The following is a 27,540-nucleotide window of genomic DNA, read 5'->3' on the forward strand; positions in this document are numbered from 1 at the left end:
GAGCCCGGGCCCCCGATCGCGCCCGTCCGCCGCCGCCCGACCCCGCGCCGGTCGCTTCGCGTCTCCGCCTCCCCGCCCGGGTCATCCGTAAGACGGGGATCGAGACCGTGAGCCCCGCGTGGGACGAGGGCCACGCCCGCCTCGATCGACCCGTCCGCGTCGGAGCCCGGTACGGCACCGGCCGCGCATCGAGCGCTCTGTTTTCGAAGCGGCGGCACGGGCCGAGCGGGTAGAGCCCGGGGCCGGAGCGTCACGCCGACGAGGAGGGCGTCGCGCCCCCGGCCCGGCGGAGAGGAGGCCCTCCCCGGAGCGGAGCCTCCGCCGGCCCGGCGTCTTACCCACTTTGGGATCCAAGACCAGGCCGCCGGCGTAGGCCGCTTTCTTACGTCCCTTTCCGGGCTGGCCGGGATCGCCTTCGACGTCTTCCTCTCCGTCCCCCTGAAACCGGGACGAAATCGGAACGGGGGTCAGTCGGCGAGATCCGCCGGGCTATTTCCCGTCCCTCCCCGGCCTCTTCCGGGACATCGAAAGCCGGCGGGGGAGAGCGCCCTTCGCGGTGGGCCCCGGGGGAGTCCGGACCGTCGGTCTCCGGCCGGTGTCCGTTTTTCCGACGGAGTCCGTCCGTCCCCGTCCCCCCCCCCCCCCCGCGTCCCGGGCGCCGGGGGAGGACGCGAGCCGATCGTGTCGGACGCACGGGCACGTCCCGCGCGGGGCTCACGGTCCCCGTCCCCGTTTTCCGGAGGCGGGAACCGAGGCGCGGAGACGTCGGGCGCCGGGGCCCTTCCGACTCCCGGGCCCGGGCTCCGACCGCCGGGCCGCGCCGCCTCTCCGCAGTCGACCGGACCCGATCCCCTCGGCGGCGCCCGAGCCCCGGAGGGGCGGCGCGGGCGCCCCGAGGTCCCGGGTCCTAACCCCGGCCGCGCCGCTCGTCCGCCGCGCGGCCCCGGGCGGGCGACGTCCCCGTGCCTCCGTCGCCTCGTCGGTGGAACGGGGGGCCGAGACCGCCGGCCCCGCCGGGGACCGGGGACCGCGTCCGGCCCCGTCCGCGTGGACCCGCCCCGGCCCTCGGGCCGTGCCGGACGCGCGGCGCGTGCCGGATGCCGTGACGGTGAGAGGCAGACCCGGCCCCGAGGCGGCACCTCTTCCGTCGCCCGGTACGGTGCCCCGCGCCCGGCGGGCGCCCATCGGTCCCTCGGGACAACGGGGCCGCGACGCCGGTCCCGGGACGCGTCTGCCGAGTCCCTTCCGTCGCGAGGGCGCGGCGCGACCCCCCGGGGGCGGTCGGGCCGACGGACCGAGCCGTCGAACGGGGAGGGACGGGGTCCCGTCGTCCTCTCCCGAGCGCTCGGTACGGCGCTCGACCGGGGCGGCCGACGATCGTGCCGGCGCCCGCTGAGCGCTCGCGACGCGCGGAGCGCCGGGGGTGGATGCGGGGTGACCGGGCGGTCCCCCGGGGGGCTCCCGGGCCCCACGCCCGTTCTACGGACGGGGCGACAGAGGCACAGAGAAGCGAAGCGACTCGCCCACGGTCGCACGGCCGCCGAGCGGCACCGACCGACGGACGGCCGCGAGACCGAGGGGCCCGCGCGGGAGAAGGACCGGGTCCCGTCCCGTCCCCGGGCGTCGACCCCCGCGCCCGCCCGACGGCGCCTTCCGCGACCGCGGGCCCGTCGTCCGGCGGGGGCTCCCCCTACGTCCGCCGACCGTCCGTCCCGAGCGCCCGGCACGGCGCTCCGCCCACGGGAAGCGCTCAACCAACACTACCGAGTGAACGGACAGCGCGACCGTCACCGAGCTCGTCGGAACGTCTGCCGTTCCCGGCACGGCTACGGCCGGCCCGTCCGCCCCGAGGCCCGGCGGATCCCCCCGTCCGTCCGCCCGACGTGAAAGGGGGTGCGAAGAAGCCCCCCGAACCCACCGGGTCCCCGGCGGACCGCGACGACGGCCTCGGACGTCCCGAGCCGGTATCCCGCCCGAGCGACCCGACCCGGCGTCTCGTCCGCCCCGACGGAGCGGTAGGGACGAGAAGGACGCATCGCTCTTTTTGCGCCCTCTCTCTCTCCGTCCCTCGCGCGCGCCCCCGGCCCGCCCCCGGCCCCGCGCGCTCTTCGCACCCACCGGTCGCCGCTGGGGCTTGCGGAAAGTCCGTCTGTCGGGCACGACGTAGTTGTTCTCGTAGAAGGCGTGGAGCAGCAGGAACTCGTTGCGCTCCGAGCGCCCTCCCATCAGGGTCCTCGACTGCGCGGGGGGGGGGGAACGGGGACGCCGCCGTCAGACCCCGGGACCGCCGTCGCGCCGGCCCGGCTCCCCCGGCCCGGCGCCGGGCCCCGGCTCCTTCCGTTCCACCCGGCCTTTCCCTTGACGGCGTCGGCCGCGCCCTCGCTACTCGGAGAAGCGGCGCGGCTCGGTGCCGAGAGCCCGGGCTTCGGAGGCGGGGGTCCCGGGTCCGGATCCCGGCCCCGCCGGCCGCGCGGCCGCGGCGCCTCTCCGGGCCTCGCGCGGACGACGGGGACGGGGACCGTGAGCCTCGCGCGGGACGACCCGACGGCCCCGGATCTCCCCCGGCGCTCAGAACGGCGCCCCGCCCGCGGTAAGCGCTCGACGGATACCGACGCGCTCACTGCCGAGACTCCTCCAGCGGGAGACACGGCTCGCCCGAGTCTAAAGGGGCCGCCTCGGAGAGTTCGGCCGAACCGCGCCCGACCGCGGCCGGCCTTCTCCCCGCCCTTTCATCCCGTTCGAAATCCAGAGGAAGAGAGGCCGCCTCCCCCGGGCCCCCACGGGGCGACGGCGACGCGCGGTATCCGTTGAGCGCTCACTGCGTACGGGCGCCGGGCACGCACGAGGTCACGGGGTGGGACGCGGTCTCCGTCCCCCGGGGGGGCTCGCGGTCTCGCTCCCCGTTTTACAGACGGGGCGACTGAGGGCCGGGGGGGGGGGGGGGGCCGGGTGACCCGCCCGAGGTCACCCGGCAGACGGGCGGCGGAGCCGGGGTTCCGATCCGGGTCCCTCCGGCAACGGTGACTCCGGCGAGGGAGGGCGGCGACGGGCGTACGGTCTAGGGGGGGGCCCGTCCACGGACCCGGACCCCTCGCGCGGACGCCGGGCCGGGCCCATCTAGAGACCGCACGTTCGTCCGCTCGCGTCCCCCGGTCTCCGCCGGGGAGCGGTCGGATCGACGGCACCGATCGGGCGCCGGCTACGCGTCCGGCGCCGTGCCGGGCGCCGGGGCGGACGCGGGCCGACGGGGCCGGGCGCGATCCCCGCGCCGCGTGGGGCCGCCGGTCCTCGCCCCCGTTTTCCAGGCGAGGCCCCGAGAAGGGGAGCGACCCGGCCGAGGCCGGAAGGCACGACGCCGCGGGCCGAGCGCCCCGGAGGGACCGGCCCGACGACCGCCGGCCGCGCGCCCCGCCCGCGAGGAGCTCACCATGACGTTCCCCGCGATGTTGGTGATCTGCAGCGCTAACGGAAGGACGTTCAGCTCGCACATGATCTGCAGGACGAACCTGGCGTCTTTCCAGGCGTTCTCCAGCAGGTAGAGCAGGTGCGGGGAATCGCTGTGGGGGGGGGGGGGGGGGGGGGGGGGGGAGAGGAGTCCGCGGAGGCCCGGCGGGAAGACGCTCGGGTAGAGGACAGGCGCGTCCCCCCGCCCACGACGGGCCGAGGGGGCGGGGGCGGGGAGGCGGGCGTCAACGAAGCGGCGACGGACGCGGCCGGGCCCGCCGGGGGGCCGGGCGGGGGGTCGGGGGGGCGCGGTCGGGGAAGGCCTCCGGGAGGGGGGCGGGCCGTCGACGGGGCTCCGGACGGGGAGAGACGGAGCGTCCGTCCCACCCGGCGGAGGGCGTCGCGGGCGACCGCGCCGGAGGATCGTGGACGGGGAGCCCCGCGGAGCCCCCCCGTCGGTTCTCAGACGGCGTCTGTTGAGCGCTCGCCCCGCGCCGGGCCGAGCGCGGTCGGGAGGGCGAGGCGGACGCCGACGCGAAGAAGTCAGCGAGCGACCCGTACCCACGCGCGCTTTGGGGACGGGAGGACGGAGGGGGGAACGCGTCGGAGCGGAGCAGGAGGGAGCGGGAGAAGAGGAGCAGCGCGGCTCGGCGGAAAGGGCCCGGGCTTGGGAGTCGGGGGTCACGGGTTCGAACCCCGGCTCCGCCGCCCGCCAGCCGCGTGACCGGGGGCGAGTGGCTTCACCTCCCCGCGCCCCGGTTCCCTCGTCCGTAAAACGGGGATTAAGACCGGGAGCCCCGCGGGGGACGACCCGATCACCCTGCGCGTCCCCCTCGGCGCCCGGGACGGCGCTCCGCGCCTAGTCGGCGCCGAGCGGATACACCGCCATCCGTTCTTAAGAGGGCGCGGGCGGGGAAGGCTTCTCGGAGGAGACGGGCCTCCCGCGAAGCTCCGGAGCGGGGGACGGCCATCGGCCGTCGGATCCGGCGAGGGAGGGCGGCGCGGGCCGGAGGCGGGACGCGGGCGAGGGGCGGGCGGCGGGGGGGGTGACATCCGGGGACGGCGAGAAGGTGTGAGAGGGTTGCGGGAGACGAGCGAGGCGGGGGGGGGGGGGGGGGAGGGGGTGACGGGCCGCTGCCGACGGCGAGGGGTCTCCGCCCGAGGCGGGTGGGGGGCGACCGCCGTACCGAGCGGCGGGAAGAACGGTCGACGGGGCCGCCCCCCCCCCCCTCCCCCGTCCTACCCGTAGAGGTTCCGCAGGTTTTCGGGCGGGATGGCGACCCTCTCCGTTTTGAGGACCTGCCGGACCAGCTCGGACAGGTGATAGCTTTTGCAGCGGATCAGCTCCCTGGCGGAGACCTCCACGTCGCAGATCAGCCGGCCGCAGGCCGCCGTCCTTTCCGCGAAACCCCCTCGGCCCTGGTCCCGGGGGGGAGGGGAGGAGGCGGGGTCTCAGACCGGGCCCCCGGGGAGGGACCGCCGGGACGGGCCGCCGGCCGGGACGGGCGCGGGGCCGTCGGGCCCGACGCGGCCTCCGTCCCCGCTCTCCGGACGAGGGACCCGAGGCCCGGGGAAGCGGAGGGACCCGCCCGGGGGGGACCCGGCCTCGGGCCCGGCGCCCGGCCCGGCGCCCGGCGCGCAGGGAGAGGTCCGCGGGGCCCCCGGGGACGCCGCCCATCCCGGGGGGCGGGGGGAGGCGCTCTTACCCCGAGCTTCGGCACGGCGGACCTCTTCAGTCGCCCGATCTTCGACCAGTGGGGGACCCTGCAGGCGCCGATCCTCTGCAGCAGCACCTCCAGATCGAATCCGTAGATGCCGTGACCCTGGCGGGGGAAGGGGACGGCGGAGAGGGTCGCCGCGGGGGGACCCCGTCCGTCCGCGGCGCCCGTCGGCCCCGACGTCGACGGGCCCGCCGGGCGGACGACCGGGGTGAACCGGGCGGCGCCGTCGTCGACCCGCGTCTCGGAGGGCTCCCCGACCGCGGGTCTCGGGCCCGGCGGTCCCCGACGGACAGGCGGGGCTCTAGATCTCTCCCTGGTGAGACGCCGTGGCGACGTACCGGGCGAGGGAAGCCCCGCCTCCCCGAAACACCCATCCAGACGGACCCCGGAAGAGGTCGCGCGTTCACGGCCCTCGACGGGCAACGTCGCCGGGCCCTCCGGCCCAGTCGGAGCCGCCGCTCGGGGATCCGGCGGGGCGGGGAGACCGGCCCAAATCCGTCCCCCGGGGGACCGGGCCCGCCGCCCGGGAACGATTCGGGCGCCGGAGGCCCCGGGGGTCCCCCACGGTCCTCAACGCCCCGCCCGCCCATCGGGAGCCGCGGGAAACTCCGGAGGCGGACGGACGGGGTTCCCGGCCCGACGGGGGACCGGGAATCCTGGAGCGGAAGGGGGGGGGATCTCGAGACTCATTAAGATCCGTCTCCCCCTGCGGTCGACTCGGTCGTATTTACTGAGCGCTCCCCGTGCGCCCAACGACGCGCCGCGCGCTTGGGGGGGGACGGCGCGGCCGTCGACGGAGACGTTCCCCGCCCGCGGCGAGCTCGCCGTCCTCCGGCGCTCCCCCGAACGCTCGGCACGGTGCCCCGCCACCGGCGAGCGCTCAACGGATACCACCGACTGACGACTCGCCGCCCGTGAGCCGGCGGCCGGGGAATTGACCTCTTCGTTCGTGCGTCTCTATTAACGTCCGCCCCCCGCCCCCCCCCCCCGCAGACTCTGACTTGGGCAGGGGCGGGGACCGTGTCTCCGTCGTGGCACCCAACTCCCCCGAGCGTCCAGTACGGCGTTCCGTACGTAGCGGGCTCTCGGTAAATGCCGCCGAACGGGCCGGTCCGTCGCCCACGGAGGAGGCGAGCCCTCGGGAGAAGAGGAGACCCCCCTTCGAAGCCCTACCGAGGGTTCGCCTCCTCCGAGGGGCCTTCCCGGATTAAGCCCCCCCTTCCCTCAGCTCCCTCTCCCTCCCGCGTCGCCTCGCCTCGCTCCCTTTGCTCTCCCCGCCCGCCCCCGTTCCCGCCCCGCGGCGCTTAGGGATGTAGGCATCGATCCGTGATTCCATTCGTACCGTCGCCCGTTGACCCGTCCGGATCTCCGCCTCCCCCCGCAGACCGCGGGCCCGTCGTGGGCAGGGGCCGTCTCCCTCTACCGCTCCGCCGTACGTCCCGAGCGCCCGGCGCGGCGCGGCGCGGGCCGGCGAGCGGTCCCCGACCCGCGGCGACGCGGCGGACGCGTCTCTCCCCCGACGCCCGTCGTTCCGGTAGCGGATCCGGAGGGGTTCCGCGCTCGATACACCGGACCACGAACCGAGGACCCCCCCCCCACCGCCCGGGCTCTTCGGGGACGGGGGGGGGGGGGGGGGACGGGGGGACGCGCTCTAAACTCTCCGCCGGGCCGCCTTCGTTTCACGAAACCGACGGAAACCCCGTCTACTCCGGGACGTCCTCGCGCCCCTCGCTCCCCGCGCCGTCCGTCCCGCGGCGCGTCCCGTCTCTCTCCGTGACCCCAACGCCCGCCTCCCCGCCGGACCGGAACCGTCCGCGCGGGCAGGGACGGGAAGGGTCCGGTGCTCCGCGCGCGCGGGAAGCGCTCCGTGAGTGACGGTGGCTCCGGCGACCCGCCCCCGCCCCCGGGCCGAGGGTCCCGAAACGCTCGGGGGACGGGGCCGAGAGGCCGGCCTGGACCGCCCTCCCGGGATTCGGCCCGGCGTCCCCCGGGAGCCCTCCGCCTCCCGCCGCTTCCTTCGCCTCTGCGGAAAAGACCGGCACGAAATAGGAGGCTCGCGCCCCTGCTCACCACGATGACATCCGGGTCGATTTTGTGAACCTTGGCCAGGAAGAAACCCAGCAGCGTCCTCTCCGTGGCGGCCACCTCGATCTTCGCCTTCTACGACGGAGGAGGGGGGGGGGGGGGAGCCCGGCGTTGGCCGGGTCTCTCCCCCGGGGGGTCCGGTTCCCGCGACCGAGCCGCCCCCCGCCCGACCGCCCCCTCCCGCTCTCCGGCCGTGGACATCCCGTCGACCCGTCGGGCGCTCGGTACGGCGCCCTGCGCGTACCGTCCACTCGGTTAGCGAGGCGTACGCCCCCCTCGATTCTATTCGTCGCGGTCGGGCTGTCCCGGTTTTCATCCGTCCGTCTCCCCCGAGCGGACCGTGAGCCCGACGGGTAGGGGTGGTCCCCATCTGTCGCCGAATCGTCCGTTCCGAGCGCCCGGTACGGTGCTCCGCGCGCAGGAGGCGCTCGGCGGGTACGACCGAACCAACGGAGGAACGCCTCTCCGCCGAGCCCCGCCGTTTCTCTTGACGGGCGACCGGATCGATCGACCGGGGATCGCCCGAGTCCCCCCGGGGCCCGCGGAGCCGAGATCCGGGGAAGCCGGGGGGCACGGCCTAGCGGCGAGAACCCGGGCCCGGGAGTCGGAAGGTCACGGGTTCCGATGCCGGCTCCGCCGCCCGGCCGCCGGGCGGCCTCGGGCCGGTCGCTTCGCTTCTCGGGGCCCCCGCGACCCCGTCCGCGCGATGGGAATCGAGACCGGCTGGCGTCCACCCCGGCGCTCGGCGGACCGCCCGGCACGCGGGAAGCGCTTGATCGAAACCCCGATCGTCATCGTCGGTGGCAGCACGGAGGACCCCGGGGCGGACTCTCCGGCACGGAGCTCATCCGAGGGAGACCCGGGCCACGCGCAAGGAGGGACCGCGAGGTCGTCGACCACCGGCGGGCCGACGGGATCTCCTTCATCCGCTTCCGTCGAGCGGACGGACGGCGGCGGAGAGGCGGGGGAGCGGCCGTCCCTGACGGGTGACCCCCCCCCCCCCCCGCCCAACGTCATCAACGGCGCCGAGGGCGCGCCTCGACCGCTCGCTCCGCACTAAGCGCCGCCCCGACGGCCGAGGTTGGACGCGGCCCCGTCGGGTCAGAGGCGCGGCCCGTCCCGCTCGGGGCTCACGCTCATCCCCGTGTGACGGGGGAAGGCGCCGAGGCCCGGACGGGGGCCCAGGGAAGGCCGGCGCCTTGCCGGGGGCCGCCCGGCGCGCACGCGGGGGAGCCGGGATGAGGACCTCGGTCCCGGCCATCGCCGGGCCACGGAGACCTTCTCCGGGTCTCGGGGTAACCTCGGAATCTCCGACCTCGGGGACCGATTAGGGACGCGGACCCGGGAGGCGAGGGGCCCACGGGGTTTCGGCCGCGAAAGGGACTCCGGGGGACGTGGAAGCGACACCCTTCGACCTCCGCTTCCGTCTCCCGCGCCGTCCGTCGAGCGCTTCCCACCTGCGGCCGTCTCGAGCGCCGGGGTCGATACGGACCCGTCGGGCGGCTCGGCGCCGTGGCGCCTCGACCGTCGGACGGGGACTGAGGTCGCGAGCCCGCGCGGGACGGCGGCTCTCGACGGCGACGGGCCCGTGTCCGTCCTGGCGTTCGGCGCGCCGCCCGGTACGGGGCGAGCGCTTAAATGCCCGCGGAGGAAAACCGCCGCCACCCGCAGGCGTCGAAGCGGACGGTTCCGGAGACCCGCCGGGGCCGCGGAGGGCGTCCCGTCGGGGTCCGGAAACGAGCCCCGCCGCACGGCTCCCGACCGTGAGCTCGTCGCGGGCGGGGAACGGCGCAGTTGGCTGCGGCGCCGTACTTTCCCGAGCGCTCGCGGCGGCGCCGGCCGCACGGTGAGCGCCCGACGGATACGAGCGACCGCGTCCCCGTCCCGCGCGGGCTCGCGGCCTCGCTCCCCGCTGGACCGTCGAGGTGACCGAGGCCCGGGGTGGCGAAGCGACACGGCACCGAGTCGCCCGACGAGTTTCTATCGACCCCGGCGCTCGGGATAGGCCACGGAGGGGAAGCGCTCGACGGGTACCGTAAGGAACGAAAATCACCGGACACCGGCCCGATGAGGTTTCCGGAGACCGAGCGCCACGGGGTTGAGGGCGGCCCCGGGTTTCGGAGGCAGGGTCCTCGGGGACGCGTCACGGGGCGCGCGGGGCGGGGGGGCCGCGGGTCTCCGTCGTTCACGCCCGACGACGAGACGTTCCGCCCCTCGACGCCGGTTATCGCCATCGTCCTCGTCCGTCCGTCTCCCCCGATCAGACCGTGAGCCCGTCAGACGGCGGGGACCGTCTCCGTCCGTGGCCGACTCGTTCATCCCGAGCGCTCAGTACAGCGCTCTGCACACAGTAAGCGCTCGATAAACACTACCGAACGAAGGAATGAACGGTCGGGCCCGTCGGCGCCACCAGTCCGGGGGGGGGGGGCTCCCCGGAGGGGGAGGCCTCCGGCGACGCCACTGCCGGGCGCGAGGCGGGAGCCCGGCCGAGCCTCGTCTGGGTCGCCCCTCCCTTGAACCCAGCAGCCGGACGCTCCTCACCTTGCCGTCGATGGCTTCTCTGAAGTCGTACGGGAAGACGCAGTCGTCGGGCTTGGAGACGGCTGCCAAGGGAACGAGACCGACGACGGGCAACCGCGGCGCCCGTTAGGCCGGCGTCAGACCCCGCGACCCCCGACCTCCCCCTACCGAGCCGCGCCGCTTCTCCGGGACGACGGCCGCCTCCCGAGGACACGAGGGAGGAGACCGAGAGCCGCCGCGCGCCCCGCTTCCGGAAGGGACCCTCCCGTTTCCGCCGACGCTCAGGTGAAGTCGGCGGACCCGGAGGGAAGACCCTCGTCCGGCTCCCGGCTCCGGGCGGGCCGACCTCTCCCCATCTCCTGCTCGGAGCCCGCCGGGCGGACGGACCGCCCCCCCCCCCCCACCCGGGCGGGAAAAGGGAAAAGGGAGAACCCCGCCCCGGAGGCGTCCGCTTGGGATCGGGGAGCCGGACCGCTCACCGCAGAAATGCGACTGGAAGGGAGGCTGCGGAGGGGCTTTATCCAGAGGGAAGCCGTGGTGAACCAGACCGGCCACGGCCATCACCTGCCAACGGAGATCGCCGGGAGAACCGTCGGAAACGCACACGGACACGCACACGGACCCCACGGCCGACGAGGCCGACGGCTCCCCGGCTTCCCCGGCCGTGCGGCGCCGGCGGCGGCGCCCCGGACCCGACCCGGCCGGGGCGTGGCGAGGGACGACTCGACCGTCGGTGAGCCAATAACTGACCCGAGGCGGTCCGGGGACGAACTCGCAAGAGCAGGGCGGCGCGGCTTAACCGACGGAGCGCCGGCCTTGGCCGGGAGGACCCGGGTCCTAATTCCGGCCCCGGCGACCTCGTCGGCGGGACGGGGACCGCGGCCGCCCCGGCCGACTCCCATCTACCCCGGCGCCCGGGAGGGCGCTCGGCACGCGGCGGACGCTTGGCCGACGCCGTCGCCGTCCTTCGCCCACGCCGTCCTCTCTTCTCAAGAAACGGCGTCCCCTCAAGCTCTTCCCCCCCTCCGTACGGGGCGCCCATCCGGACGTCGGGGGGGAGACGGGCTCGTCGAGCGGGAGACCGTCTCCGTCCCCGCCTTCCAGACGAGGCGCCGAGGAGGCGAGCGACCCGGCCGGGACGACGCGGCGGGCGGGCGACGGGGCCGGGGCCGGAACCCCGTCGGCTCCCCGGGCCGTCGCTCCGGCCGGCGCCGGCCGCGCGACCCGAGACGCGTGCGGGGAGGTGACCGGGCCTCGGTTCCGAGGACCCCCTTCCGCCCTCCCCACTCCCGTCTCTGAAACCCCGAGCGGAAACGCGGCCGGGAGCCTCACCTCGTGCCGGTGGGTCTTGGCGTTGGGCACGGTCCTCAGGCTGAGCGACATGACGACGAGAGGCGGCGGGGCCGCGTCCCTGACCACGCTCAGCGCGTCCGGCCTCGGCGCCGCGGCCTCCGCCCTGCACCAACTGACCGGCGGATTCGACGGCTCTGCAAGACGGCGGGCGGGGACGTGAGCCGCTCTCCCGCGGCGCCCGCCCCCCCCTCCCCCCCCGCCCCCCCCCCCGGGGCCGCCGGCCTCCCGTCGACTTCCGACGGAGGCGGGGCGCCCGCCCGGGGCGGGGGAGTCGGCGGGTCACGGCTCCTAACCGCGGCTCCGCCGCCCGTCCGCCGCGTGACCTCGGGCCGGTCAGAGGTCACGGGTTCGGATGCCGGCTCCGCCGCCCGTCCGCCGCGTGACCTCGGGCGGGTCGCTTCTCCGGGCCTCGGTTCCCTCACCTGTGAACCGGGGACGGACCGCGAGCCTCGCGTCGGACCACCTGACCGCCCCGTGTCCGCCCCGGCGCTCGGAACGGCGCTCGGCGCGCGGGAAGCGCTCAGCGGACGCCGACGTCGTCATCACCACCGGTCGCTCCCCTTCCTCCGGGCCTCGGTCCCCTCATCCGGGTAACGGGGACAGGGGCCGGGTCCCACCCGATTCGCTTCCATCCGCCCCGGAACCCGGCTCGGCGCCCGGCACGTAGTGAGCGCTCGTCGCCGGCCGTGACCGCCACCGACAAGTCGGGCGTCCCGGCCCCCGACCGACCACCCGCCGACGTCGGACCACCTCTTGTCGGGTTCACGCCGAATGCCCGACGTCGTCTCCGGACCGAGGCTTCTCCTACGCTTAGGCTTAGTCGCAAGAGCCCGGGCCTGGGAGCCCGAGGCGCTGGGCTCTGATCCCGGCTCCGCTCCCCATCAGCCGGGGGACCTCGGGCAGGCGACCTCGCCTCTCCGTGCCTCGGTCGCCTCCGCCGGAAAATGGGGGCGGACGGGGCGCCCCCGTTCGCCTCGCACCCGCCCCGGCGCTCCGAACGGCGCCCGGCGCACAGCGGGCGCCTGAATGCCGCCGCCGTCGTCGTCGAGACGATTCGAGCATCGCGCCGAGAGACCCGTTCGAGACCAGGGCGAGATCTGCGGCTCCCGAAGGAGGGGAGAGCCGCTCGACAACGCGCCGTCTCCCGACCGCCCCGTCCGGCTCGGGTTTCTCCGCGATCCCATCTCCCGTCGCGGGAACGCGCAGTCCGGTCGCCTCGCCGCCGGGCCCGGGAGGACGGGCGGAACCCGACCCCAGACGAGTCCCTTTTCAGCGCGCAAGACGCCGCCGGGGGCGGCTTCTCCGGGCCTACGGAGGCCGGAGGCCCTCCGACCTCTCCGTCCCTCCGTCTCGGCCAACCGGCCCAAGTCTACGGGGACCTCTCCTTCTTGGAACTCTCGGGCCCCTAGGGCTCCGCCTCCCACGAGAAGCCCGTCGAGAGAAGCGGACCGAGTCCGATGCGGTGCCGGGGTTCGGGGGCCACGTGCCAGGCGAGCGGCGTCACGATGACGTCGGCGGCACCCGTGGAGCGCCCGCTACGTGCCCAGCGCCGTCCCGAGCGCCGGGGGAGGGACGGGGTCGTCGGGCCGTCCCACGCGAGGCTCCCGGTCTCCGTCCCCGTTTGACGGGCGAGGTGGCCGAGGCCCAGAGGGGCGAGGTCACGCGGCCGCCGGGCGGCGGGGCCGGGATCCCGACCCCCGGCCTCTGACGACTCCCAAGCCCGGGCTCTTTCCGCCGAGCCACGCCGTTCGTCAACCGCGGGCAGACCCGCCCCACGCCGGTCACCCACCGCCCCCGAGGAGCAGGGCGAGGCCACCGAGGGATCCGAACAAGGTTACGAACCGGGGGATCCGTTAAGCGCTCGCCACGTGCCGGGCAGCGTGCTGACCGCTGCGGCGGACCGAGGCAAGCGGGGTCGGGCGCGGGGCTCCCCGTCTCGATCCCCGCTTCGCAGATAAGGTAACCGCGGGCCGGGGGAGCGAGACGACCGGCCCGGCCGACGAGGGCCGGACCCTCCCGGCGCCCGGGCTGCCGGTCTCCGGCGCCCGGGGGCGGGCGCGCCGCACGGCACGTCGCCCGGTCCGTCGCCGGCTCGTTCGTTCCGGGCGCTCGGACTTACGGGGATTCCTGACTTCCAGCCAGCAGGGGCCTTTGATCTTCCTGCTCGTGAGGAAGAGTTCCAGGCCGGACGTGTTGGTGCCGAACACGCGGGAAAAGGTCTCTCCCTGCAGGTCCTGGGGCAGTTGAGGGAGCTCGGCCTGGAGGAGACCGAGGGGAGCGGCCCGTCAGACCCCCCGCTTTCCGCGCGGCTCGGCTCCGACGCCGTCGGCCCCCTCCCGTCCGCCGCCCGCCCCCCCGGCGGCCCGCGGCGCGCGTCTGCGGCGGGCGGAGCGCCGGACCCACCGTCGCGCCGGGTCCCCGCCCGATGACAGCTACGGCACCTGAGCGGCGGCTACGCGGCGAGCACTCTTCTAAGGGCCGGGGCCGACGCCCGACCCCCGCCGCGCGGACGAGGGGACCGAGGCGCGGCGACGAGGCCGGCGGCCGGGGCCCCCCGACGACCGGGGCCGGGCTCCGCCCGGCGGGTCGGGCCGCCCGCCGCCGCCGCGCCGCTCCTCGGGTCTCCCTCCCCGTCCGACCGCGTGCTCCTCGAGGGCGGAAATCACGTCCGCCGACACGCCGCGTCCCACCCTCCCGCCGCGCTCGGGACGGCGCCCCGAGCGTGGCGAGCGCTCGACGGACCCGACCGACCGACCGACCCAGTAAATACCGTCGACGCAACGACCCGGTCGTTCTCTCCCCCACCCGACCGTCCGTTACGCGCGTAGGCTACGGGTCACGTCCCCCCCGTCTCTCTTCCCCTCTAGACCGCAAGCTCCGCGACGGCAGGGATCCCGTCCACCCGCTTCATTCATCCATCCGACAGCATCTGCCGAGCGCTTACTAGGTGCAGGGCACCGTACCGGGCGCTCGGGACGGACAGGCGGGTAACGGATAGGGACGGTCCCCGCCCTCCGAGGGGCTCGCGGTCCAATCGGGGCTTCGCCGCATCCTGCTCTCCCGGGCGCTCGACACGGTGCTCCGCGCGCGCCCGGCGAACATCCCGGGTCGACCGACCGACGGTTAAATTCGCCGCGCGGTCTGCGTTTCCGTCACCGTCCGGCCCGTTCCGGTGTAATCGGTCGACGGACGTCATCGAGCGCTGACCGTACGCGGAACGCTCCGCCGAGCGCTCGGGTGACTACGGCAGAGCAGCCGCATTTCCCCACCCTCAAGGAGCCGACGGTCTGGCGGGGGGCAAGAGACGCCCGAACGCGTTCGGGGGGGGAGAAGCGGGAAGAGTCGACCGAGACGGGCAGAGGTTCGGGGGGGGGGGGACGGACGGACCCGGGGGGCTCCGACGGCACGGAGCGGCCGAAATGGAGGCGCGGGGATTCCAGCGAGCCATCGGGGAGGCCCGCCTGGAAGGGGTGCGATTTCCGAAGGGGCTCGAGGTCCCGGGGCGGGGGAGGGGCCCGAGGGGGAGGCCCGGGGGGAGAGGCGAGAACGAGAAGCCGCTCGGCGCGGTGCCCGGTCGAGAAGGACGCGGCGAGCCGGGCGAGCGGTGCCCCCGCTCGCTCCGGTTCCCGGCCGGACCCCCCTCCCGCCGCCCGCCCTTCACCCCCCCCGCCCGTCTCGCTCACCGAGTATCTCACTTCCAGATAGTCGGACCTGGCCGGAACGTCGGGAATCTCGAAGGCGTAGTTCTTCTCGACTTTCTGCGGAGAGAGAGAGAGAGAGAGAGAGAGAGAGAGAGGTCGTCGGGGCGCGCCGTCGAGACATCCGCCGCCCGGGATCCGGAGACTGCCGCAGAGCGTCCCGCGTGACGTCCGCGGGCGGGGGACGCGTCTGCCGACTCCGCTGGACCGTGCCCTCCCCGCCAAGCGCTCAGTACGGGGCTCCGCACCCGGCAGGCGCCCGACGGGTAGCGTCGGCCATGACGATCCGGTTCCCGGAAACCACCTTCCCTAAGCTGAGGGGACGGGAGCCGGCCCCCACGGAACGAGCCCGTCGGCCAAACGGTCCGACGGGACCTCCGAGCTCCCTCGGAGACTCGGATGGGAAGAGAAACGCGAGGACTTCGGGAGGCGCCCAGGCGGCCGGGGTCGTCCTCCCCGCTCCGGGACGTGACCCGCTTCTTCCGACGCCACCGGCGACGACGACGGTATCCGTCGAGCGCTTCCTACGACCTACCGGGGACCGTTTTAATAACGACGTGGGCATCCGTCAGATTAAGCGCCTGCTACGTGCGGAGCACCGTTCTGAGCGCTGGGGGAGATACAGGGTATCCGGGCGGTCCCAGTCTTCGCCCCCATGACACAGATGAGGTCGGTGAGGCACCGAGAAGCGACTCGCCCGCGGTCCCGCGGCCGCCGGGGGGCAGAGCCGGGGATTCGAACCCGTGACCCCGGACTCTCCGGCCCGGGCCGTCCCACGTGGGGCTCGCGGCCCCACTCCCCATCCGACGGGCGAGGTGAGCGAGGCGCCGGGACCCCGCGTCCCCCGACTCCCGCGCCCCCGCGCTTTCCGCGGGGCCTCTCGCGCCGCCTCTCTGACCTCCCTTCTCCTTCTAACGTACGGGTCGGGGGCGTCGCGGCCCGGAAACCCCTGCCCCCCCGGGGACGGGGGACGGCGGGAGGCGGGGCCCCCGGGGCTCCCCACCCGCGTCGGGTCGTGGCCAGCGCAGAGAAACCGGGAAGCACGGCCCGGGGCCCCCGCGGCCTCCCGGACCCAGGCGGGAAGCGGGCCGAGGTCACCGGCGTCCCCGCCTACGGCGGCCGGGCGGACGCCCCCCGCGCTCCGGCGGACGCGTCCCCGGCGCGGAGGCACCGGGGGATCCTCCCTCCGAGGGGAAGCGGTCCCGGGAGTCGGAGGGGCCGGGCTCCAATCCCCTCTCCGCCGCCGGCCCGCCGTGTGACCCCGGGCGGGTCACCCGAGCGCTCCGGGCCACCGCTCGCTCCTCGACGGAACGGGGAGCCGGTGCCCGTCGGCCCTTCCTCCGGGACCGGGGGACAGAGACGGTGCCTAAACCGATCCGCTTCCGTCGCCCCGAAGCCCGCGACGGCGCCTGACGTTCGGCGGGCACTTCGACAGGGCGGCGATAAAGACGATCGCCCGTCCCGTCGCGTTTACTGAGCGCTTACTGTGCGCAGGGCCCCGTACCGAGCGCTTGGACGGCACGATTCGGCGACAGTCGCCTTCCCGGGCCGTCGCTCTAAGCCCCCCGGGGAGGTGTTTCGGAAAAACGGGAGCAGACGGATGAAATGAATAAGCGGCGGTATACGCTAAGCGCTCACCACGTGCGGGGCACCGGGCTGAGGGTCGGGGGGATACAAGGCCGTCGGGCTGTCGCAGCGCGTGGGGCTCACGGTTTTCGTCCCCATCTTCCAGATGAGGGGACAGAGCAGCCAAGCGACCTGCCCCGAGTCACACAGCCGGCAAGCGGGGGAGCCGGGATTAGAACCCACGACCTCTGACTCCCAAGCCCGGGCTCCGTGCGCTGAGCCGCGCCACGACGACGGGAGAGCACCGCCGCCGTGGGTTTTTGTCTCTGAACGGTCCGCGTTACGGGCCCGCCACGTGCCGGGCCCCGTCCCGAGCGCCGGGGCGGACGTCCCCCCGTCGCGTCGGACCCGATTCCGGTCCCGATTCCGGTCCCGCGCGGTCTTAGTCAGAGGGAGAGCGGGCATCCCCGTTCTACAGCTGAGGAAACCGAGGCCCGGGGAAGCCCGGCGACCTCCCCGAGGTCTCACGGGGGGCGGAGCCGGGCGAGGGAGCCCGGCCTCCTCCCACTAGGCCACGCCGCCTCCCGCGGCCGGGCGACCCCGCTCGCCGTTGGGCCGGTCCATCGCGCTTACCGCGTGCTGAGCACCCTCCCGAGCGTTCGGGAGGGTCCACGGGGACGCCGGACGGACGCGTCCCCCGCCCGCGGCGCGCTTCCGACTCGCACCGACGGGCATCCCGTTCCCATCCGGGATCCCCGCCCCGCACGGAGGCGACGGCGACCTCCGGCCGACAGGGCCGGCCGTCTTCCTCCCTCCCCGCTGATCGCCATCGCTAACGGCAACCGTCCCACAGTTATCTGCGAGTCTGAGACGGGGGGATCCTGTTCCCTCTGAGACCGGGGAAGGGAAGAAGGATCCCGTCGAGGAAGCGAATCTATTTCCCCCCCCCCGCGACCTTCCACGTCGGGAAAGGACCCCCCCCCCCGGGGAAGCCCCCGCACCCGCCCGGACGGGTCCGGAGCGTGTGAGCCGCCGGGCGAGACCCCCCCCATACGCACCCTGGATTTGAACTTCATGATCTTATATCTGACCGCGACTTTCTCGTCGAATTCCTCGTAGACGTCTTTCATGGTAACCGGATCCGCGGTGTCTCTCCCGGTGGCGAGATCCACTTGCTGGTCACCCCCGGGAGACGGACGGAGCGGGGAGAAACGAAAAACACGAGACGGTCTGTTCCGACCCCCCGACTCGACCGCTTCGGGGGGGATCTCAACCTCTTCGCCCCCTCCCCTTCGAACGACCGCAGCTTCGGAGTTCGGATCCAGACACCGGCCCGAGGAGCCGCCCGTGGCCCGGTCGTCCATTCCACGCGCTCGGTACGGTGCCCTGCCCACGGTAAGCGCTCGCTAAGTACTACCGCATGAACGAATCCCCTCGGAGTCGACCGCCCCACTGCCCTCGCGCATCCGTTCCGTTCACTGGACCGTTTTCACAGAGCGCCGTGCCGCGTCGTGCCGAGCGCCGCGCCGAGCGGTGGGCAGGGTACCGGGCCGCCGCGGCCGACACGGCCGACCACGGGCGAGGGTTTGGGGGAGACGGCGCGAAAACCCAACCCGAGAGGAGACGCGGCCAAGGGACAAGGGGGTCGGAGGCTCCGTCGGGCTGCGGGATTCTCAACCGCTCCCCGGGAGGGCGGGGGGGGGCGGGAGTCGACCGGGAAGCCCCGCGAGGCGGAGATGCGTCTGAACCCCGGCCGCCGTCAGCTGCGCTTCGGGGCCCGACGCGGGGCCCGGCACTCGGTGAGCGCTTAACGGATACCGCCTTCATCGGTTTTAATGAAACGGACGCGACTCGCGCCCTCCGGGAAGGAGGAGAGCAAGGGAAGGAGGGCCCGAAAACGTAACCGACGCCGGGCGCCGGGGAAGGCTGTTCTCAACATCCCCCCTCCCGGGGAGTCGTCGTCGTCGTCGGTAACGGCGTCTGTTAAGCCATCGCCGGGCGCCGGGCCGACCGCCTGGGCAGGGCACGATCCCACGGGGGGCTCCCGGTCTCTGTCCCCGTTCTACGGACGAGGGCGCAGAGAAGCGACCCGCCCGGGGTCACGCGGACGAGCGCCCGCGCTCCGCCCGCTAGGCCGCGCTGCCTCCGCGCCTTCCCAGTTCCCTAAGCTCCGGAGCCCGGTGTACGCCGACGGTCCCCGCCGGACTGCGCCGTCGCTTTTCTAACGACCTGCGCGTCCGCCCCGTCGCTCCTCACTACGGCGATTCTCCCTCCCGAGGGTGTCGGCGAGCGCCGACCACCCGCCGGGCGCCGGGCCGGCCGTGAGCCCGTCGGGCCGGACGCCCCGTCCCGCGTGGGGCCTCAGGGCGTCCGTCCCCACTTTTACAGGCGAGGGGGCCGCGGCCCAGAGGGGGCGGAGCCGGGATCGGAACCCGGGTCCCCCCGCCCGCCCCGGACCCGATCTCGCGCCCCGATTCGATCCCTCCCGCCGACGTCGTCTCGTTTTCATTTTGCTCCGTTCTGCCGTCCGTCTCCCCCGCGGGCCCGTCACGGGGCGGGGACGGTCCCCGCCGGTCGCCGAACCGTACGTGCCGAGCGCCCGGTACGGCGCCCCGCCCGTGGCGAGCGCTCGGTGGATACCATCCGACGGATTTCGCCCCGGTTCCCGTCCTCCCCCGTCCTCGGATCCCCCGGGCCGGGGGGAGGGAGGAGGGGAGGAGAAGGGCGGAGGACGGAGGACGGGAGAAAAACGCAAGCGGCGGGAGACGGGGGAGAGGGGGAAGCGATTGGGCCCCCCCCCCCCCCGCTTTACCTTTTCACGGGGCAGGAGATAGAGCGTTCGCTCGATGTTCTTCACCGTCACGCAACAGCTGACGTGAGCGCCCGCCGCCTCGATCCACACCTTGCCGAACAGAAACACCACACCTGCGGATCCCGGGGGAGAGCGAGGGGGGAGAGGTCGGAGGAACCCCCGGGCCGATCCGAGCCCGAGGGGCCCCGACCGGGGGCGCGCCCGCGCAACATCGCCACCGGGTCCCCCCGGCCGACCGGGGCAGGCCGTCACCGCGCCGGGGGCGGCCCCGGACGGCCTCCGGACCCGGCCGGGACGACGACAAGATCGTGCCCGTCACCGCGGCGTCTGGGAAGGGCCTACCGGCTAGCCCGGGCGCCGTACCGAGCGTCGGGGTGGACGCGGACCGGTCGGGTGGGACCCGTCCCCGTTTCCGAGACGAGGGGACCGAGGCCCGGGGAAGGGACGTCGCTCGGCCCGAGGCGCGCGGCAGGCGGGCGGAGGCGCCGGGATGGGAACCCGGCTCCCTCTGAGGAGCAGCGCGGCCCGGCGGAAGGAGCCCGGGCTCGGGCGTCGGAGGGTCCGGATCCCGGCTCCGCCGCCCGTCGGCCGTGGGACCGTGGGCGAGTCGCTTCGCCTCCCCGGGCCCCGGTCCCCTCATCCGGGAAACGGGGACCGAGCCCGGGGGCCTCACGCGGGACGCCCCGACGGCCCCGTGTCTCCCCCGGCGATTACCACGGCGCTCGGCGCGTAGTAAGCGCTTAACGGACACCGCCACTGTCATCGCCGTCGCCGTCCGACGGCCGGCCCGAAGCCTTCCCGCCGCCCCGGGCGGGGAATTCTACACCGGCTCCCTTTCCTCCTCCTCCTTGCAAACGCCATCCGTCAGGCGCTCACCAGACGCCGGGCAACGTACCGAGCGCCGGGGGAGACCCGCGCCGACCGTTTCGGCCGCGGCCCCCCCCGTCCCACGCGGGGCTCGCGGTCTTCACCCCCCGTCGGACGGACCGGGGGACGGAGGGACTCGCCCGAGGTCACGGGGCAGACGGGGGCCGCCGAGGAGCGGCGCGGCCGAGGGGACGGGGGCCCGGGCGCCGGGAGGTCGCGGGCTCCGATCCCGCCTCCGCCCCCCGTCCGCTCAGCGACCCCGGGCGAGTCACCCCGCTCCTCCGGGCCCCGGTCAGCTCCCCCGCGAAACCGAGACGGTGAGCCCCACGCGGGACGGGGACCGCGTATCCTCCCCCGGCGCCCGGCACGGTGCCCGGCGCGCACAGCGAGTGCTTGACGAGCACCGTCACCGACCTGTCCGTTCCGAGCGCTCGGTACGGTGCTCCGCGCGGAGCAAGCGCTCAATAAATGCCACCGGACGAATGAACCGCCGTCTCATTCTTAACCCGGATCCTTCCGACCCCCGGGCCGGGCTCTAACCGCCAGGAGCGACATCCTGACTCGTCCGCTCGTCCGGTGGTTCGGTCGCATTTTTCGAGCGCCGAGCGCACAACGCTCCACCGGGCGCTCGGGAGAGTCCGACGGCAAGGTGAACGGAGACGTTCCCCGCCCGCGAGCAGCTTCCAGTCCTCTCCCAGGCGCCTGGTACAGTGCTCTGCACACGGTAAGCGCTCAGTCAATACGACCGACCGGCCGGCCAAGCCCGGCCCCGCAGGACACGCGAGGGTCCGCGGCCCCGGGGCCCGGCCGTCGGGCAGGAGCCGACCGTCGGGACGGCTCCGCGGCGGAGCCCGGGCCCGGGAGTCGGGAGGATCCGGGTTCTAATCGCGGGCTCCGCCGCCCGTCCGCCGGGGAACCCGGGGCGAATCGCTTCGCTCCTCCGGGGCCTCGGTCTTCCCTCCCGCAGGACGGGGGACGCGTCCCACCCGACTAGCTCGGATCCGCCCCGGCGCCGGGAACGCTACGGCGCTCGGCAGACGCCGTCGACGTCCCCGTCGTCGCGGGACGCGGGGTGGCTCGGCGGAAGGCGCCCGGGCTTGGGAGGCGGAGGACGTGGGTTCCGACCCCGCCTGCGCCGCCCGACCGCCGCGTGACCTCGGGCAAGTCCCTTCACCCCTCTGGGCCTCGGCGACCTCGTCGGCAGGACGGGGATTAGAAGCGCGAGCCCCACGCGGGACGGCCTGATCACGCCGCATCCGCCCCGGCGCCTGGCACGTAGCAGGCGCCCGGCCGGTACCCCGGCCGCCTTCCGGACCGTCGACCCGTCGCGGGGGAGGGGCGGTCTCTCCGGGTCGCCGGACCGCACCTTCCGAGCGGTCGGTACGGCGCCCGACGCATACGCCCGAGGGAACCGTTATTACCCCCGCCCCCGCCGGGGTCCCGGGCTCCCTCCGAGAGGATGCCGGGAAGCCGAGAGGACCCCCGCCCCCGGAGCCGAAACCAGGTGCGGCCCGGATTATCCGACCTCGGAGGAGGCCTGATGAAGACGGGATCTCTTCCCGTGCGCCGACGGGGAGAAAGAACCGCCCCCGAGGTCTTTTCATAATTAGGAACCATTCAGCGGGCGGCGACTCTCTCGGCGGCGCCTCGGGCCGCGAAACGACAGCGGGGCCCCCGGGAGCGCCGCTCCGATACGCGAGCCTCGACTCCTCCGTGGTCCTCCCCGATCGTTACCGACTCTCGTCACGGAGCCGTTCGGCCCCCGGCGAGAGAGTTTTTTTTTTCCCCTTTGCGGTCGAGAGCAGGTGCCTTGTTTTTTCTGTTGTTCGACCCCGGGGCGGCCGCGATTTTTTCCATCCTCCCTCCGTCGTCACCGACGCTTCGGGCGGGGGGAAGCCACGGGGTCGCCACGCCCGGCCCGTGAGCTCGCCGCGGGAGGGGAGCGCCGTGCGTCTACCGCCGCGCCGTCCTCTCCCGCGCGCGAGGCGCTCCGCCGGCACGACGCAAAGCGGCCGGCTCGCGAGGCCGGCCCCCCGCCGCGAGCCCGGGTCTCTCACCCGGTTGGTTGTGCTGGTCCTCGTAGGCGTCCAGCCAGTAGAACTGGAAGACCGGGTCGCCGTCCGCCCCCACGGCCAGCGGGAGGCCGGCGCAGCCCGCCCGGACCTCGGCCGCCGGCGGCCCGCCGTCGCCCGGCTCCATCTCGTCCCAGCAGGAGACGTCCGGCGGGTCGGCGCCCCTGAGGAGACGAACCCGCCGAGGGGCGGCGCGGCTCAGTGGGGAGACCCCGGTCCGGGGAGCGGGGAGGACCCGGGTCCCCGTCCCGGCCGCGCCGCTTGACCCGGGGGGGGGGGGAAGGCGCTCGGCTTCCCCGGGCCTCGGTTCCCTCATCTGTCTAATGGGGATGGAGAGCCCCGGGTGGGAGAGGGACCGCGTCCACCCTGAGCGGCCCGCGGGGAGCGGGGGGGACGGGGGGGCGGGGGGGGGACGGGGAGCTCTTACGAGCGCGGGCCGGCGGGGGCCGCCCCTCCGGCCGGCCGGCCTCCCTCTCCCCGTCGGGTCTCGGGCGCCTCGGCCCCGGCCTCCGTCTCCTCGGCTTCCGTGGGTCCGTCGAAGCCCCCGGCGTCCAGGTCCATCGCGTTCCGTTCCTCGGCCGGCTGCTCCGGGGCCGCCCGCTCCCCTGCGGGCGACAGGGACGCGGCCCCACGGGTCGAGGCGATGGCGTTTACCGAGCGCTCGGCGTGCGCTGCGCACGGCACCGTGCCGAGCGCTCGAGACAAGTGAACGACAGAGGGACACGGCCGTCGACGACCGCTTACCGTGCGTCGGACGCCGTACCGAGCGCGGGGAAACGTACCGAGGATCGGGGTGGACCCGGTCTCCCCCTCCGGACCGGAAGCTCACGTGTCTGTCACACCGCTCTACGGCGCTCCCCCGGGCGCTCGGTGCGGTCTTCCGCACACAGCGAGCGCCCGACTGCTCTGAACGAGCGACCGACGAGGGTCTCCGTCCCGCGCGGGGCCCGCGGTCCAAGGAGGGGCGGGAAGAGGCCCCCGGATCCCCGCTTGACGGAAGGGGAAACCGAGGCACCGAGCGATTATAGGGCCCGCCCGAGACCGCACGGCGGGCCGGTGCTCGGTACAGCGCCCGGCCCACGGCGAGGGCCGAACCAACGCCGTCGGCGGCGGCGGCGGACCCGGCTTCCAGCCCCGGCTCGGCCACCCGTCTGCCGCGTGACCTCGGGCCGGTCGCTTCGCTCCTCCGGGCCCCGGCGACCTCGTCCGCAAAGCGGGGACGGGGGCCGCGACCGACCGGATCGTCTCGTCTCCACCCCGGCGCTCGGGACGGCGCCCGGCCCCCAGCCAACCCTCACGGATACCGTCCGATCCAAAAGAACGACAGCGTGGTAGAGCTGGGATCGGAACTCCCAGGCCCGAGCTCTCTCCGCTAGGCCAGGCGGCGTCTCCTCGGTCAGTCGGTTCCTCGCTCGGGAATTGGCCCTCCCACCGGCCCTCCCCCTCCGGCTTCCCGGGAGCCCCCCCCCTTCCCCGCGATACCTGCGCCGCGGTCCTCTCCGCTGACCTCCTCGGGAACGCCGCCGACGCCGTCTCGCCCCACCGCGGGTCGGGAGTGAACCGGCCGGGGAGGAATCTCCCTTCTCGGGACGGGGGGGGCGCCTCTCACCGGAGGGGCCGCCTACGGGACCAGACGAGATAGGAGGCCGTCTCTTCGGGGTCGACGCGCGGCCCGGTTCTAACCGAGCGCCCGGCCTCCCCCGGGCCCGGGCCGATTCCCCTTCTCGGGATCCGCGGGCCGCCCCGCTCTCTACGGGGTGACCCGGGCCGGTACGGAGGGGGCGGAGCCGACGCGGATCCGAGCGGAGGCCCCGGCCCCGCCCTGGCGCGGGCCTCCTCCCGCCGTTTCGGCCGAGAGCCGAGAGGAGCGGGGCGGAGAACCAGGCCCCTCTCCCCCCACGACACCCGCTTGCCCGGAAGACCCGGCCGTGCGCGCGCGCCCGGGCGTACGCGCCCTTTCACCCGAGGGACCCCACGGGGGCTCCCTTCCCCCGAGCTTCCGAGAGGAGGCAGCTCGGCGTTACACGGAAACCGGGCTCGGGAGGTGGCGCCGCCCGGGACTGACCGGTCGCGGTCCGTCTGGTGACCCTCTCCCCCCCCCCCGTTTATCCCGCGGAACACGACCCTTCTGTGATCTCAGAACGAGAGGCAGCACGGAGGCGGAAGGAAGGACCCGGGTTCTAATCCCGGCTCCGCCGCTCGCCTGCCGCGTGACCGCGCGCCGGTCGCTTCGCTTCTCGGGGCTCCGGTCGCCTCGTCTATCGGATGGGGATCGAGAGGGGGAGACCGGTGCGGGACGGGGATCGCGTCCAACCTCCTCGACCTCGCTCCGCCCCGGCGCTCGGAACCGTGCCCGGCACCCGACGAGCGCTTCGCGGAGACCGCGGCTGTTATTATTCTCTCGTTTGCCCCGCGCTCGGCCCGGGGGGGGGGGGGACGCCGTAGATGCCGTTCCCGGTCAGGCCCGACAGCGACCAGCTCTCGGAAGACGCGCGCGTCGGTCTCGCGCGCGCCGGCAGACCGACGGGGATAAAGGAAGACGAATCCGGCGGCGAAAGACGAACGGAGACCGGGAGGAAACCGTCCCGCGGCAGGCGCGGCCCTGCCCCGGGCCGGCCGCCCGAACGTACCTCGGACGGGAGCGCCGAGGACGGATTCGGCGACGCTCCGGCGGGTCTCTTCTTCTTCAACGCCACGACGGGCGGAGGGGTCGGCCGAGGAACCTGCGGGAAGAGAGAAGACGGACTCCCGCGGTCACGCGCGCTTCACCTCCGACGGAAAACGCGTCTACCCTTCCCCGGGGCCCGCCCGGCGGAGCCCGATGAAACAAGACCCCTCTTCTCCTATTTTTCTCCTCCCCTTCTCCTACTCCTCAACGGCACGGCTCCGATCTCGCCCGGGGGTTCCCACGGTGACGGCGCCGAGGGCCACGGGGAGAATCGGCAGGGCGATCGGATCCCTCTCGCCGCTTCGACCCGGCTCCCGTCGATCTTTCCGACGGGGCCGGGCCGCCGGCCGCAGATCCGGGGGATTTCCGTCCAGGGAAATCCCATTCTCTCGTCCCGCGGGCCCCGGGGCCCGTTTCCAGGGCCGCCTGTCCCCGTGCCGGCGGGAGACGGAGGATCAGACCCCGAGACCCGGAACGAGCTCCCCCTCCGAGCCGTCGATCCGGAATCCGCGGGTCGGATGCGAAAACGTTCCGGGGGAGCGGGCTCGGCCGTTTTCGAGAACCGACCCGTCGGAGCAGTTGACCTCGACGGGCCCTTTCGATCGACCCGACGCTCCCGCGTCGCTTCCCCGCTCCGAGATACCCACCCGCCGGGCCGAACCGTCGCGCGCCCGGACTCCGCGAGCGATCCTTCGCCTCGAATACTGGGGGGGGGGGGGGGGGGGGGCCAAGTTCCAAGTCGCGCGTACGCTCGCGGCGACCGGATCTCCTCCGCGAAGCCCCGGGCCCGTCGGCCCTCTGGCGGTCCCCCGGGAATTACCTCCGCGTTGAGGTCTTGGAGAATGTCGCCCAGCAAATCATCCTTGGACAGGTCTACAGCTTTCTGGAAGACGAAAGGGGCCGGGTCATTCGGCGCCTCGGGCCCGCCTGCCTTCCCTTAGGGGGAGGGAAGGTCAGGGAGGCGGTCGGCTCACCGCCGAGGCAGCGCGGCCTAACGGACGCAGCGTGAGCCGGGAGCCGGGGGACCTGGGTTCCGATCCCAGCTCCGCCGACTGCTGGCCGCGTGACCCGGGGCACGCGACTGCGCTTCCGCGCGGGGACGAACGCCCGTTCTCCCTCCGCCACGGACCCGCGAGCCTCGCCTCGGGCAGGGACCGTGTCCAACCCAACTGACCCCTATCTACGCCGGTGCTTAGAACGGTGTTTAGTCCACGGTGAGCGCTTAACAGATACCAGTTTAAAAAAAAATGAGGGGGAGAGCGTGGAGAGAGAACAGCGAGACCCAGAGGCAACGGATCCACCACTTCTTTCCTTTTTCTCCCCTCCATCTGCCCCCGTTTCTCCCCGTTTAAACCGGAAGCTCTCCGTGGGCAGTGGACGTGACCGCCAGATGCGTCCCACCGCGCCGGCCCCAGCGTTCGGCACAGTGCTCCGCACGCCGCGGGGGCTCGAGAAAGAGGATCGGCTCGGCCCCACCCGGCGGGCCTTCGGCTGGGACCTCGGAGGAATGAGGAAGGGGCGGGGAAGACCCTCCGACGGCGGGCAAACCGGGGTCCCCCTCCGTCCGAGACCCCAGCTGGACTCCCGGGGCGGTGCGGTGGGTCCTTCGTCGGCAGGGCGGGGGCCAAGGAGGGAAGAGTTCAGCCTTCGTCGTTCAAGGGAGCCTCCCTCCCTCCACCTCTCTCCTCTCCGCCTTTTTTTCAAATGGCATTTCCTCAGCGCCTCTTACGTGCCAAGCGCCGGACTGAGCGCTGCGGGGGATACCGGCCCGTCCGGTTGGACGCGGTCCCCGTCTCGCACGGGGCTCCCGGTCTTCATCCCCACCTCACGGATGCGGAGACCGGGCCCAGAGAAGGGAGGCGACTCACCCGCGGTACGCGGCGGAAGGGTGGCGGGGCCGGGATTAGAACCCGGGTCCTCCCGACTCTCGGGCCTGGGCCCTGACCGCTAACCCTCGCTGCTTCTCGACTCGGCGGGACTTCTCACGGGGGCGGAAGAGACCGCCAGACCTCTACTCTCCCGCCCCACGCTCGCTCCACCACCAGGAGCAGCGTGGTCTGGTGCCCAAGAGCCCGGGCGTCCAAAGGACCCGGGTTCTAACCCCAGCTCCGCCACACATCAGCTGTGCGACGCTGAGCGAGTCACCTCACCTCTCTGGGCCCCAGGGACCTCATCTGTACCACGGGGATGAAGACAGGGACGGCGGACCGGCCGATCACCCCGGCGCTCGCAACACCCCGGTCACCGGGCCCCACGGGAACGCTCCAAACCCAACCTCCCGAGGCCGAAAGGACAAATGAAACAAGAGAGGCGACTCACGTCGGACGCTCTCTTGCCCGCGCTGGCTACGAACATGGACTTGATATCGTTGGGCTTCGACACGGCGGGCTTCTTCGCGTTCTCTCTCTCCTTGGGGACGGCCTTCTGCCCCTTTCCTGCAGAAGCATCAAGTCTCTCATTAACGTGCCCCCTCGAAAATCCAACACCAGCTCTGGGCGCGACCCAGGCGCTCGGTACGGTGCTCTGCGCCGGGCGAACGCCAGAACCAAACCATCCCAGCTCCCCGGAGGAGGACGAAAGGCCCGTTTCAACCAACCAGCGCAGTAACAACAACCGCGGTCTTCGTTAGGCACTTACTACGTGTCGGGCCCCGCTCTGAGCGCCGGGGAGGGCGCGAGCGAATCGGGTTGGACGCGGTCCTTATTCCTTCATTCCATCGCTTCTATCGAGCGCT

General features: G+C 74.1%; 1 protein-coding gene across 1 annotated transcript in view; it reads right to left on the bottom strand.

Moving 5' to 3' along the window:
- Positions 1 to 27,540, bottom strand: part of POLA1 (DNA polymerase alpha 1, catalytic subunit) — a 179,539-nt gene that overhangs the window by 138,223 nt on the left and 13,776 nt on the right. Inside the window, exons 5-23 of the mRNA XM_029079578.1 lie at positions 27,126 to 27,241; positions 25,627 to 25,689; positions 24,769 to 24,861; positions 23,621 to 23,759; positions 22,566 to 22,743; positions 22,124 to 22,302; positions 19,200 to 19,312; positions 17,446 to 17,562; positions 14,807 to 14,881; positions 13,243 to 13,381; positions 11,103 to 11,257; positions 10,250 to 10,334; positions 9,792 to 9,853; positions 7,236 to 7,325; positions 5,151 to 5,267; positions 4,688 to 4,863; positions 3,428 to 3,557; positions 2,119 to 2,238; positions 339 to 438 (exon numbers count right to left, since the gene is read on the bottom strand). Coding sequence (XP_028935411.1) covers positions 339 to 438; positions 2,119 to 2,238; positions 3,428 to 3,557; positions 4,688 to 4,863; positions 5,151 to 5,267; positions 7,236 to 7,325; positions 9,792 to 9,853; positions 10,250 to 10,334; positions 11,103 to 11,257; positions 13,243 to 13,381; positions 14,807 to 14,881; positions 17,446 to 17,562; positions 19,200 to 19,312; positions 22,124 to 22,302; positions 22,566 to 22,743; positions 23,621 to 23,759; positions 24,769 to 24,861; positions 25,627 to 25,689; positions 27,126 to 27,241 — 2,247 coding nt within the window. The remainder of the gene's footprint in view (positions 1 to 338; positions 439 to 2,118; positions 2,239 to 3,427; positions 3,558 to 4,687; positions 4,864 to 5,150; positions 5,268 to 7,235; positions 7,326 to 9,791; positions 9,854 to 10,249; positions 10,335 to 11,102; positions 11,258 to 13,242; positions 13,382 to 14,806; positions 14,882 to 17,445; positions 17,563 to 19,199; positions 19,313 to 22,123; positions 22,303 to 22,565; positions 22,744 to 23,620; positions 23,760 to 24,768; positions 24,862 to 25,626; positions 25,690 to 27,125; positions 27,242 to 27,540) is intronic.

Source organism: Ornithorhynchus anatinus, chromosome 15, assembly GCF_004115215.2.
Source record: "Ornithorhynchus anatinus isolate Pmale09 chromosome 15, mOrnAna1.pri.v4, whole genome shotgun sequence".
Classification (NCBI taxonomy): Eukaryota; Metazoa; Chordata; class Mammalia; order Monotremata; family Ornithorhynchidae; genus Ornithorhynchus; species Ornithorhynchus anatinus.